General features: G+C 33.3%; 1 protein-coding gene across 2 annotated transcripts in view; it reads left to right on the top strand.

Annotated features, from left to right (window-relative positions):
• Positions 1-15,086, top strand: part of dx (deltex) — a 319,771-nt gene that overhangs the window by 72,799 nt on the left and 231,886 nt on the right. For both annotated transcript variants that reach the window (XM_067108869.1, XM_067108870.1), the window contains exon 6: positions 2,561-2,666. In XM_067108869.1, the coding sequence (XP_066964970.1) occupies positions 2,561-2,666 (106 nt within the window). The remainder of the gene's footprint in view (positions 1-2,560; positions 2,667-15,086) is intronic.

Raw genomic sequence — 15,086 nt, 5'->3', positions numbered from 1 at the left:
GAATGAGGAATGTTGTGTATTATCATCTGAGGGTTTTAGTATGTGCAGTTGAAGTAACTAGGATGCTGTAAGGAAAAAGGCAACATGAATGAGGTAATCAATGTATTTGGTGGCTTATGACAGGTTTTTCCTTTTAAAAAGAATCAAGAAATCACCCTGCATCTAATGCCATTCAAGAAATAATATGAACATGTTTTTATTCATGTCCGGAATTGGTTGTGTTTCTACCATTTGCATCCATTATGGCTACTTCATATGTTTGAGGAGTCTCATCTAAGCTAACCATTGGGGGCCCCAAAGTTGTTTACATTGTGTTATGGTTAAAATATTTAATTAATTATGTAAATTTTTTTCATATTTTATTCAATAGTAAAACAATTTAGAAATTATCAGATAAGAAACAGAAGATGGTAGCTATGGTGCAATGCCATGGTGGCAATTCCTGCATCTACCAAAGTGCGCAGAGTGAAGAGATGTAAACAACATTAACCCGAAGTCAATTTATTTCTTGGACATTTTAATCATAGACTTGCTTCAGAATTTAATAACATAGAAAATGGCACAGCAGGAACAAAGGCATTGTGACAACATAAATTTCATAGCCTATACCATAGAACATGGTAATATGGCAGCTGAAGGTTTATTTTGGGTTCACTGCCAATAAAAATGTTTTTTGCTTCAAATTTGTTTTTTCTTTCTTCAAAATATGCTTGTATATGGTACGACTAATGCACTTTTGCAGCTAATAAGCTGGCAAATACAGTAAATTTTTATCAAAATGTTTTTTGTCATATAAACATTATTATGTTTATTATATGTTAATTTTTTGTTGTTATTATTTAGAAGATGGACCCAATTCATATGGAACAAGTCCATAGGGGCCACTGACTTGAAAGATGTAACAGAAGTTAATGGGAAATAGAGAAAGAAGAGATCAGTTATTTGAAAAACGGATAAATTAACAAAAATAAATAAATAAAAATGTAAGTAAATTATTAAAATACCAGGAGAATTATATTAGGGTAGCAATGCATTGCATCTTTGCTTGAACTTCTGAAGTTCCAATTGCACGACATCCCTAGGGAGGCTGTTTGGAACTGATAACTCTAACAGCAAGGCACATTTACTGCATAAAACTTATGAAAAATTGACAAACAACAATTGCTAATATTAGGAAACAGAAACCTACCACCATGAACCACTTAATCTAAAAGAGATAAATCTCTGGCAGAAGCAAACATTCATTAAAGGAAGGACAAATGAAATAAAACATGTTGCAATGATTTCATCAATGTTATGAATATATGATGCCTTATAAACAATACCTAACTGCTATACAGCATTTGCTGAATCTTTCAGATGTTTCTCAAAAGTAAGTTTTGATCCAAAAATTACACCTTGAATAGTTAAAGCTTCAGACTCATTCAACTGAGTCCTATCCACCTGTAGGGGAGAATCGGGTAGAACGAGATCTGCTAATCGATGGTGTTTTTGTTTCACTTGAGTTGAGCCTCATACCCCACCGACTACACCATTCACTGATCTGGTCCATGTCTCGATTGAGGCTGAGAGCAGCTTCATTTCTCATAAGTAGAGACTACTACACCCACAAGTGTTGCATCATAGGCATGCTGAACAATCTTGTTTTCCAGGCCAACAACCACATCACTTTTATACACTAAAAATAACAGTGGACCAAGAACAATAACCCATGGAACTCCAGAAAGAATAGATCTTTGTTTACTAAAGATCCCATCAACAGCAACTCTCTACCTGTAGGGAAATCTTGAAGTACAGGCAGTCCTCGGTTATCGGGGGGGTTCCTTTCTGGGGGTGTGATGATAACCGAAAATCATGGCTAACTGAAAATCAGCGATTTCCGGCGCTTTTTCGCCGATTTTCGGGTTTATCGGCGTTGAAAAGTGCCAATTTTCGGATATTGGCGCCTCTGTTAGGTATTTATTGGCGCCAATACCCAATTATCCATGCTGATAAGCGGAAATCAGCAATTTTTGGCACCGAAAATTGTCGATTTTCGTCGCTAGACAAACCCCATAAAACCGGATCGCCATTAACCAAGCCCGCCGTTAACCGGGGACTGCCTGTAATCCTAAAAAAGATCCGGCCACACCAGGATTCTGGTTTTTCTTCATTAATGTCTTAGTATATACTGTACAAAAATTTTATGTTAGAATCACAGAGTGATGATGTATGAACCATTTTCAAGAGAGAAAGAGACACAGAGATAGTTCATAGGTAAATACTGTACTTGTTAACCTACTGGATACAAAATGAAATAGTTTTCTTGGATTGTAGTTATAGTTTTCCAGCATTTTATAACTCTACACACATTTATGTAATATCCAGCAGTTACTGAATCATTCTTACACTATATATTCATGGGGCGTGTCGAAGGAAAGGCACCAGACCTGCAGCTTTGATACAAGATATCCTTTTTACTAAATTACTGTACCAGTAGAATTACAAGACTTAAAGATACCAAACCAGGTGACATGAACTGTATGTACTGTATATTGGCTAATGACTACATTATTTTCAGAAAAACAGCCGGACAGGGTTTATTCGGAGTATAAGGAGAGTGCAACAGGCTGCATACCCTGTTGGAAAACCTCCCACTACTCCACAACAGTCACAGCAAGATGCAGGTAAATTGTGGCTTTTTATTTTCCATAGAATCTAATTTCACTTGTCAGCAGACATTGATTTTAACCATTTGAGATTCTAATGACTTCAAATGACATCTTATTCCCAACCATTCAGATTTTGATAACATGAAAAACCCACATCCATAGAAAATACAGGAAACGCCCCGTATTCGCTGGGAATGCGTACCCCCCCCCCCCACGCGAATAGCTAGAACCCATGAATGCTTAGAACCCTTCTAAAAACACCTAGAACTGCCTATTTTGATAGTTCAAACACAAAAAAACTAACAATGCTCATACAGGAATTATCCTACTTACGATGCATTTAGGTTTCAAAAAAACCCACCACTTGTTGGAAAAACATATCTCAAATATAGCTTAGCCTACATTAGGGTATTCAGTACCTTGTATACATATATGGTAGCCTAGCCTACACTATAAAGTATACTCTATACATACATGGTATAGTAATTACTAATATTGGAGGTTCATGCAGAGTGACTTATGATGATTCAGTACAAAGAGAAATTGAATAACAAACAAGAATTAGCTTACACTATGGTATATTGTATAAATATACAGTAGCGTAGCCTACATTATACTGTATTCTGTATTCACATATCGTCTTATACAAACATCAACATAACGAATATGCATCTTTTCCATGGATCATTTAAAATGTTACACCTTAATTCACTGTATCCAATAATATCGTATATATTCTTATATTGCTTTTGTATTATAAATTGTGATCATAGCAATCAATGTTTTTGTTTGGAAATAGTTTACACGGTGTTTATTTTGCCGTGTGTAACTCAGTTCAGAGCTCTTTTCTTGCTTCTAGTTACCGTAAATGAATCTCTAGATACTTTATTTATGGGGGCAAGGTTATTTTTCGTTATACTGTACGAAGTGTTTTTAAGTCAAAATATAACTTAGATACGCCTTGTTGTGAAATTAATATAGCTACTGTATTTTTTTCGTTAAGAGATGAGATGAGATGATGTTGCCTGTTGGGGTGTTTGTTTTGTGTAAAAAAAAATCAAGATTCCGTTTGCTATTTTCACTTGATTTCATCATCATACAAGCTTTACATATTTATCATTTATCGGTGTAAAAATAGTAGTACTGTAATATGTTCTTTCATGCCCAGTAGTTTTGATTAAAATACTTTCTCTCTAATTTTAATTACAATCGAGTTTCATCCATGTTGCCAGTGCATGAAAATTTAGTCATTTGCAGCTTGAACATTGTTTTCTCAGCTTCAGCTACAACTTGCAGCTTAAATTTAGTAGTGTATATCCTTGCCGATCTTTTATCTATACCGAATAAGGGTATGATGTAAAAATATATCAGTCCTATTCTAATAACCGTCATTTGTACTATAACCTATGGTAATTGTGTATTACCGTACGATGGTTGAAATACAAGCAAAAGGGCTGTTGTTATCCGATTCGATGATGAAACAAAACAACAGTTTCTCGGTTGATTGTTTAGGGCTGTACTCATTTACGCAAGTGTATAACGTTACTAACAGTACTGTTATCATTCTCTGTTACTTTTTTAACTAGAATATGGGATAAAGAGTTGGAGGAAAAGAAGCTGGTCTAATGTAATTTGGTCTCTATTGCTGCCTGTACGCTGCTGGTTGTGCCTGCGCTAAGTTTAGAAATATTTTATAAATATTGTTGTATCAGTATTAATTGCTTACCCCATTGCAAAATTGAATTATTGTAAGGTGCAATATTGTAACTTGAGCACTACCTGAGTATTTTGATATTTTTATCACAAAAAGTGCATTTAGTCGTGAAAATGAGACGAAAATACAGTAATTAGTGAATATTTCTCAGTGAAACACCGTGAATGGGCGGATTTTCAGTAAATAATGTGTATATATGTTACACTGAGAAATCCACGAATAGGTGAGTCCGTGAATCGTGAGGCCACTAATACGGGGGTTTTACTGTATGGCTAATATATAATCTTTACTCTTCATTGTTTTCCATGTTGAACATGATGAAGTAAAGGTACAGTGGACCCCACCTATTCGCAGTTCCGGATTCACACTTCACCTATTCACGGTTCCGGATTCATGGCTTCACCTATTCACTGATTTTTCTGTGGAATATATACACACATTATTTGCAGAATATTTGCCTATTCGCGGTATTTATCATAGAGAAATATTTACTAATTATTGTATTTTCAAGTCATTTTCATGACTGAATGCATTTTTTGTGATAAAACTACTAAAATACTCAGGTACAGTAAAGTCCCTGTATTCAAAATCTCAAGATTCCTGGACTCACCTATTCGTGGATTTCTCTATGGAATGTATATAAGCATTATTCGCTGAAAATTTGCCCAATTGCGGATTTAGAAATATTCACTAATTACTGTATTTTCATGTCATTTTTATGACTAAATGGACTTTTTGTGATAAAACTATTAAAATACTCAAGTACCAGGTAATGCTCAAGTTATGATACTTTAATTCACCTTAGGATAATTCGATTGGTAAGCAATTAATACCTGTTCGACAATATTTAGAAAATATTTTTAAATTTCGCGAAGGCAGCAGCATACAGTCAGGCAGCGAGAGAGACCAAATTTCAATAGACCACCTTCTTTTCCTCCATCTATTGATCCCATCCTCAAGTTAAGAAGGTAAAAGAGAATGATAAAAGTATTGTTAGTAACGTTATACTCTTGCGTAAATGCGTACAGCCATAAACAACCAACTGAGAAACTGTTGTTTTGCTTATAACCGAATCGGATAACGATAGCCGTTTTGCTTGTATTTCAACCATAGCACAGTAATAAACAGTTACCATAGTTTTAGTACAAATGAAGTTCAGTAGAATAGGACTGATATATTTTTACATTATACCCTTATTCGGTGGGTATAAAAGATGGGCAAGGAAAGATACTGCTAAAATAAAGCTGCAAGTTGTAGCTGAAGCTGAGAAAACAATGTTCAAGCTGCTAATGACTATAAATCATCATGCATCGGCAACATGGATGAAACTTAACGGTAATTAAAATTGGAGAGGAAGTATTTTAATCAAAACTACTGGCCATGAAGGAACACATATTACTGCTATTTTTATGCCAATAAACGATAAATACGTAAAGCTTGTATTATGATGAAATCAAATGCAAATAGCGAATGGAATCTTGATTTTTTTTTTTTTTTTTTTTTTTTTTTTTTTTTTTTTTTTTTTTCACACAAAACAAACATGCCCCCAAACAGCCAACGTCATCCATTAACGAAAAAATGGCTAAATTAATTTCACAGCAAGATGTATTTAAGTTATATTTCAACTTATAAGCACTTCGTATGACGAAAAATAACCTTGTCCCATATAAATAAAATATTTAGAGATTAATTTACACTAACTAGAAGGAAGAAAAGCGCTCTAAACTGAGTTAAACACGGCAAAGTAAAGTTACTGCGTAATCAGTTTCCAAACCAAAACATTGATCGCTATGATCGCAATTTATAATACAAAAGTGATATAATACATACAATATTATTGGATACAGTGAATTAAAGCATAACATTTTAAAAGATCCATGGAAAAAATGCATATTCATTATGTTGATGTTTGTATATTACGATATTAATATGTGAATATAGTGTAATGTTTTTATTTATTCTTTCTTTTTCGTCCTAATTATATGTTTGCATAGATTTTAGTCTTTCTCTTCTTACCTTGGTTTCTTTCTTCTGTCCTTCAGATTGGAATTATCATATGATGTGCTATCTTTGTATATTTATTCCTTTTAAATATTGATATCTCTCAGAAAGGCGTATAGAGCGAGATCGGTAATTTCTTCACTTTAATTAGTACTTAATATTATAAAGATCAGTACAAAATTAAAAAGTTACAATGATAGTCAACTTTCACTCTTGAATCAGTCTATATAGGGAACACGGAGGCGATTGGGAGAAGTACTCTCCTTGAAGGACACAGTTCTGACTCTCCTCTCCTCGTCGGTCTCTCACTATTCGTTGAACCCTCAGGAAACTTGCTATCTGTAAATCTCCACCTCCTTCTAGCCTTATTGGAAGGATTAATCAGCAAGGCCTCCCCTTCAAGTAGCTGATTGGAAGGACTGTAGTGGGTGTGATTCAAATCTCTCCTTAGAGGACTTGATAGGAGGTGATCTTAGGGAGGGTGTGGGAAAGACCCTCCCACACATAATTGATTGGAGGTTGAAGAAGTATATCACTTGGGTCAACCCCCAAATTCCTGGAACTTCCATGAAAACACCTTCCGGAGAAGGCGAGGCTATAGAATCAGCTGTTGTAAGCATTTAGACTGTGCTGACTCATGTTTTGCTTGGCTTCAATCAACTGAGGCCATTATTTCCCATTTTACGACTGTTTTATGGCTTAAACACGATATACTGCAATGTAAACATCTCGTATTGATAACACGACACAACAGCATTTGGCCGTTATCACTGTGTTCTTTGCCTCTCTCTTTACTCTTATTTCTCTCTCCTTCTCTCTCTTAACTTTTTCTCTTTCTATCTCTCTCTCTTTTCTATTTAATTTCCCTATCTATTCTACACCACAACATCACTAAAACACGCTTATCACACTGCCCTCAGTGTGACAAAAAAAATACATTTCAATGGATGATTGCAAAATCACAAATAAAATAAAGCATTTATATGATTGCCCATCAAGTCAATTCTCAAAAAATATTTAAATTGCACAAACTGTGTCAATGCACTAATGCAAAAAAAATCAATTAAGAATATATGGTAGAAAATTCACATATATTATATCATGAATCAAAAGAGATACATATACATACATATATATATATATACATAATGAATTGTTATACTGTAAAAATGGTTAATTGTTTTAACACACAATGCAAACAATAATACATAAAGAATTCAGCAGCAAATTATTTGTATAAGATCATTTTACTCTTCATTGGTCCTCTTTATTTCTGTTATAATCTGCTCAACATTTGAAATTACCACACGTTTGACCAAAATTGCAAACACTATTATTACAATAATGATTATGACCAAATTGAACAGAGACAGAATTGGTGAAACATTTTCTTTGTAATAGAAAAATTCATCTACTAAAGCCAACTCATTTATTTGTTTTAACTCTAACTGAGACAGTTTAAATTCTTTAACTTCACTAGAGTAGTTCATGTAGGGCTTATTTTTTATGGATTGTGATTTCTGTGAAGACATGAGGTTCATAATATAATTTATTAGGAATAACTAACTTGCAAGTCTTATCAAAAGCATGGACATTATTGAAATTAATTTCAGTACTTATATTATGGCAATTAATAGTTGCTGTTACTGAACTTAGTGAAAACACAAAAACTGACTGTTCTACTATAATGGAAACAAAATCATGTTTGGATAATTGTGTACACAGTACTGTCTCTTGATTCTTGTTTTCAATTATTTCTTGAACACAAGGATAGGCATTAGTAGTTTCATACAGGTTGTCAAGGTTGCAAATATACTCTTTATCTTTCAAAAGTATACAATCTCTTAATTGAGCATCAGTAATAAATGACATCATTAGTCCATGTTCTTCTAATGCAAAATTGATGTTGTTGACATTTGAGATAATTACGTTTTCCTTTATCAACATGGGAAAAGGATGTATGGACATCAGTACATCTGCCTCTTTTTGATTAAAGGTAAATTAGAAGGATCTTATTCTTAACTACCTTGGTGGTTATCAAATTATAATAGACCATTATATCCTTTACCATAGGGTATAATGTCCTTCTACCAAAAAATCACTAATTATGCCCTCTAATTCTCTTGGGTTTATTAATGTTGGACTTAATATTCCTTTATAGGCTAACAAAATGGCATTTAATAGATCTTTATGGTCTTGCAATACAATCCTAACATTGTTCATAAATGTACTTAAATGTTGTTCATCTGTTATTATCTTAATCTCTTTGGTAATGTTTGTGTTCACTTGATTAATAAATTCCTTTATTTTTTCAATTCATTACTGTTTAAGTTTTGAGAGCTTATAATCTTATTTAACACAATGCCTCTTGTTGCTGCCCATTTCTCCAGTTTGTCTATACGGGCACTTTCTTTTTCTACATTAGAGTCTGTCGCGACTCCAAATAATTGATTAAGTGCTGTTCCTATAAAAGGTAAGAGGGATCGTTTGGATCTTGTATTTAACACACTTCCTATGTCATTATCTAGTTTTTCCAACAATGGTAAAACACTGTTATTTTCACTTTTCCTAATTAATGATTTCAATTCCCTTTGGACATCTTTCAATGTCATTTCATTGATAAGCACTGATGTAATGTCAATACTCACTATGCCCAAGTCCTTTATTAATTTCACAGATCCCTTTTTCTCTAGTAGTGCACCCTTCCGGATCACCACCTCAGATGACACATAAAGCAGTGTTATGATAACCAAGAAGAACCGCATGTTTGTATCTGTAAGAATAAGCCTTATCAGATATTCTGTATACATGAGGTATTTTAATGCCTACACATTGTTTATATCTAATAGTTCAACACTTTACATAAATTTATCTTTTTCTTAAATTGTATTTGTTATTTATTGGTTCCTGTTCAACTTCTTTCAATAATTCAACTATTCTCTTATTGGACCAAGAGTCTGTTTTTATTACCTTTACATGATTGGTATGAACAATTCTTTCCTTTAGATCCTCTCACTTATGATCTTTAGCTTATTTAACTTCAACACTTCTAATACCCTGTAAGGACCATTGGAACTTTGGGATACTTTTACATTAGGACCTTCTGGAACATGATTCTGAACATATACCTGAGCACCTACTACAATTTTTGGTTTAGCTGTATTTTTGTCATAGTACTTTGCTTGGACACTCTGAGCTTCCTTAAGTCTAGTCCTCGTCTGTTTGATCGTTTCATATGTACGTCTAGTTTTCCAGGCAATATAGTCATCGTAGTTATAAGTATGTCGGGGTGGTGTTGCATCATCTAGTAACGTATTTGGTAGTCTCTTCTCGTATCCGTATAACAAGTAGTGTGGTGATTCTCCTACTGTCTCATTTACAGTATTGTTTATAGTAAATTGTACGTCTTCAAAAGCTAAATCCCAGTCTTCTGTATTAGGTTTAACTAAAGTTTTCAGGATATCCTTTATCTTACGATTCGTTCTTTCTACTGCTCCATTTGAACTTGGTTTATATGCTGTGATTTGACATTTATTTATCTCATAAAATTCACATAATTTTCTTAAAAGTTCACTAGTAAATTCTGCTGCGTTATCAGAAAGAAGAACTTGGGGACATGAATGTCTCATAATAATTCTAGATTTAAGAGCTTCTGCTACTGTGATTGCATCTCTATTTCTTACTGGTACAATCGCTACATATCTTGTTAGATAGTCTAAAAGACTAATATTTGTTTATTCCCCTAACAGTTGTAGGAAATGGACCTAAAAGTCCATAGATACGACCTGAAATGGATTCAACTCTGATGGGTATTTTTCAAGTGGAGCTTTTTGGATTTCGTTACCTTTATGTCGATTACAAACTACACAATTTTGTACAAAGTTCTTGGCATCCTCACTACAATGGGGCCAAAAATAGTTTCTGGTTAGGATTCTAGTTGTCTTTTTGATTCCTGGATGTCCTGCTAACTTGTATGAGTGTTAGTTCTAAAACTTCTCTGATTAGTGTTTTTAGGATGTATAGTCGAGAATAACCATTCTTCTCTGTTGGTCTTTTATACAATAATCCATTGATTAAAACAAAATCAGGTTTTAAAAGATTCATCTGTCATTAGTTGTCCTATTATGGGCCTGATTTCTGTATCCATTCCTTGTTGTATTTGTACTCTTTCCAAATCTAAATCTACCACTTGACAGCTAAAACAAAAAGTATTAGTGGTAATACATTTCTCTGTTTCTTCTTGGGCTCTGGATAATGCATCTGCTAGTGTATTAAATTTTCCTGGGATATATCTGAATTCTGGTGCAAATTCTAACACACTAATGAACCATCTATTGAACTTCATGTTATTTGTAAAAGTTCTCTTCTTAAACAAATCACAAATTGGTTTGTGATCAGTAAGTACATTGACTTTATGTCCTAAAATTATGTGTCTAAATTTCCTTAGACCCCAGTATAATGCTAAACATTCTCTTTCTATTGTGCTATAATTTTTTTCTCTGCAGCATTCAAAACTCTACTGGCATAATATACTGCTCTCATTCTTGTTTTGTCCTTTTGTAATAATACAGCCCCTAGCCGGTACTTGATGCATCACAGGCTAAGTAAAAGTCCTTGAGAAATCTGGGTAGACTAGTACAGGATTCCTGGTCATTTTACTCTTTAGTGTTTGGAAAGCTGTCTCTTGTTCTTTATTCCATTCATATTTGACATCTTTCTTTGTTAATTCTGTTAATGGTTTGGCTATTGTAGCAAAGCCTTTAATGAAAGGTCTATAGTAGCCTACCGTTCCTAGGAATCTTCTCAATGCTTTCAAATTGGTAGGAGCTGGATATTCAACTATTGCTTTTATCTTGCCTGCTTGCATTCAGAACCATCTTCACTAATTACATGTCCTAAGTATTCCAAGGATTTCATTAAGAATTGACATTTCTTTAATTTGATTTTTAATCCTGCCCTTCTTAATCTTTCCAAGACTATTTCTAATGTTTTGAGGTGACTTTCTAAATCTTTGCTAAAAATGATAACATCATCTAAGTAAACTGCAACATTTTCTATATCCCTAATATTTGAAGCATTAATCTAACAAACGTTAAAGGAGCCAGTGAGTCCAAATGGCATGACTTCAAATTGCAAGTGTTCCTTGTGTGTGCTGAAGGCTGTGAATGGTTTCGACTCTTCGTCTAAAGGTACTTGCCAGTATCCACTAAGTAAAATCTAAAGATGAAAATATCCTTGCACCTCCTAACTGCGCTAACATATCTTGAATCACTGGCATTGGCATTCTATCAGGGATGGTGTTGGAATTTAACTTTCTATAGTCTATCACAAGTCTCCAATTTCCATCTTTCTTTGGAACAAGTAGTAATGGAGAATTATATGGAGATTTAGAAGGAATGACTACCCCACCTTTCTTCATTTCTTCTATCAAATTATCAACTATGGGTCTTTGGCTTATTGGTAATCTGTAATTAGGAATAAAGAATGGTTTTGTTCCATCATCTAATACAATTTTATGCCTTAGTACATTTGTTCTACCTAATTTATCTCCTTCTATTGCTATTACATCTCTGTATTTTTCTAATACTTGAATTAATCTATCTTTGTTTTCTGGAAAATCTGTTTTATTCACTTCTTTGCTTAATTCAGATGTTTGACCAGTTACAGAGAAAAATGCTTCTTCTTCTAATGTTAGTAATGGATTGTTAATAGGTATTCCTTTACAAAAGATAATGCCTGCATAAAGTGTTAGTTTGTTATCTGAGTAGTTCTGGACATAAACTTCACAAGTATCACCCTTCATGTGGACTAAAGAATTATCCATTCTGACAAATTCTGGTAACTCTTCATTTAGTAAAAGAACATCTTTAACTCCTATCTCTTCTTTTCCCCCTTAGATGTATTTTTGTTAAACACTTTGGATGCAAAATTACCTGTCTGTTTAGTATTAATTGTACTTTATTATCATCAGCAGTGCTTACACAACATACTTCCTCATCTTTTGTTTCTGCAAAGTAACAATGTTCTGCATCTATACTAGTTTCTTCAGTTACTGCTATTATATCTTTTTATATCTACTTTATTTATTTTGTTTAACAACAGTACCTCATTTACTAATTTCCCTTCATTATCATAGCTGATTGCTACATTGCTATAATGTTCTGTATTTATCTCTGCATAATTATCCTCATAAATGTCTTGTTCCTTGTCATATTCAGAACACTGGAGATCACCTTTATTTATTTCTGGGTCACTTCTTTTGTTGGAGGGTATAATTTCTGGATGTGCACATCTTAACTTTCTAGTCTGTAATTGTGGAAATTCCTCCTTTCCGTTACCATTCATTTTAATTTGATTGTTCTCTTGATGATAGGTAGTTATTTTCTGTATGTCTTTGTCGCTTGTTGAAGTCGTCTCAGACAAATTGATCAGATTTGGGTGAAACTTTTTCTTCTTCAGCGTAAAGCATACGCTCTTTATTATCTTGTGTAAGGTTAATTCTTCCTTCTCGGCAATTCAGTATAATTCCACATTTCTTCATTAATTTATATGAGAACAACACCTGTGCGGGAAAGAACCTGTCTTCTAGAACTATAAAACTTTCAACAGTTTTATGTGACGAAAGGTCTATTTCTAAGTTCACATTGCCTAAACTTTTTATCTGTTTACCCGCTACTCCTTTTATTATCTTGTTTTGACCCTGAATTAGCGTTTCTTTAACGCCTAAGTAACTTGTTAATGTGTGTTTATCTATTATGCTTACAGTACTACCTGAATCCATAAGGACAGTACATAATTTATTCTGTATTGGAATTTTAATGATAGGTAAATCCTTTCTGATTATTTCTTCTTCATCCATGGAAAATACAACTTCTTTACTCTGCAATATGGATAGTGCGGATGAACCTTCACTTCTCCTATTTACTAATTCTTCTCTTAATTTATCTTCTTGAAGGACTTTCTTGTGGTATTCTGTGTAGGATAAATTGTCATTGATTGAAGACTTATTTGATGTTGAGCGATTACTACTTAATTCAACTATTTCTTTATTTCCTTCTTGTGTTTTAAACCAGCAATTCTTTGTTAAATGTCCTATTTTCTTACAAACCGTGCAGATTCTAGGTTTTCTACACTCATTTGAAGTGTTTGTGTTTGAGTTGTGACCATATCTATAAGGTTTGTGTGGTCCACTCTTTGCTAGATTGTTTCTTCCCCTTTTATCTGGATTCCATTTTCTTTTAGTATTTTGGGCATATTTCCCTTGGAAGGTATTTGGTCTATTTCCTGCTTGTCTGGAATTATCATAGAATTTATTATTCAGTTTAAAATTAGGATTATTATTTCTGACTTTCCTTTCATTTTGTGCTTCTGTTGTTCCCACAAATTCCTTGGATAGATTTATCTCTTTCCTTTGGATTTCTTCTCTCATTGTCTTCAATGTTTGAAGGCTTGTTTTTCTGGGATCAAGTTTTATTTTTCTGAAAGCTTTCTTTTCCTCTTCTCCAAGAATATTATATATGGTTCCAAATGACACGTAATTTAATACATGCCGTAGCTCAACTAATTTCTGGGCACTAGCCCCAAACTGATCCTTGTCTCCTATAGTAATACCTGTCTTCTCTAAATCTTCGCTTATTTTCTCTATTGCATTCTCCACGCTTTGCATAAAATTAGCAATTGTTTATATTGTGGGTTAAGAAATCTAGTTAGGTTATATAAACCGTCAGTCTGATTTACTGGTTCCCAGAGTGATAAACAAATTTCTTTAAATTCTACATAGTTATTAAGTTTGCTAAAACTTGTGGAATTCAAAGTTTTGTGTGCGTCTCCATGTTCTGAGCTGACGAGCAACAAGGCTTCATTTATCTTAGCTCTTTCATCTGTTATTCCCCTGAAATTATACGACTGTCTGCATCTGCTGTAATGATTTACAGTATAGAAGCTTGAGTCTGCTTTTGTCAGGATTGGAATCATCCACCTGTCCACAGAAGCGTGTGGCGGTTGTTATGACGGCCACCGCCTGGTTCATATTAAAAAAATTGTAATGTGCCAGTATTATTAGTATTATTAGTATTGTTACTATTATTATTATTGTTAGTAGTATTAGAATGATTAACACTATTTTGGTTCTGGTTATTTGTGTTATTATTGTTAGTATTTCCTTGCACTACAGCGGAGTGGGAATTTAGTCTTGAAATTCGACTTCGTCTAATTGTCGACGGTCTTAAATCGTACTGTGAATGTCTAACAGTGTTCAGTAGTTCATCAAATACTCGTTGCATGTCCACACACAAAAAAATTTTTCACTCAGAGTACATCAATAAAAAAAAATTTTTCGTTATATTGTACCAAGATTAAAACAATTTGTCAAATTGTCACACAAAAAAATTAAATTCTCTATTGAGTTCAAGTGCACAATTAAAACCTTTTTCAATACTCAAAATAAATTCTTATATGAAATTGGGCATCATATCATTAAAATTCATTATATTAAGTACACAAAATTACATATATAACTTCTCAAATAATCATCACCAACCGAGTAAAAATAGCTAATTCCTATCTAAATTATTTACTAAATAATTAATTTATCATAGAGAGTAATGCTGGTATTTATGCAAAAATAATTTTATTCACTAGAGAGAGTTTTCTTAATTTTCAATCTTAAAGCAAGATGCAAAAAAATATCTTCACTTATTTATTAAGAGAGAGTGGACAGT

The sequence above is a fragment of the Macrobrachium rosenbergii genome, chromosome 9 (genome assembly GCF_040412425.1).
Source record: "Macrobrachium rosenbergii isolate ZJJX-2024 chromosome 9, ASM4041242v1, whole genome shotgun sequence".
Lineage (NCBI taxonomy): Eukaryota > Metazoa > Arthropoda > Malacostraca > Decapoda > Palaemonidae > Macrobrachium > Macrobrachium rosenbergii.
This window is presented reverse-complemented; position numbering and strand designations above follow the sequence as displayed.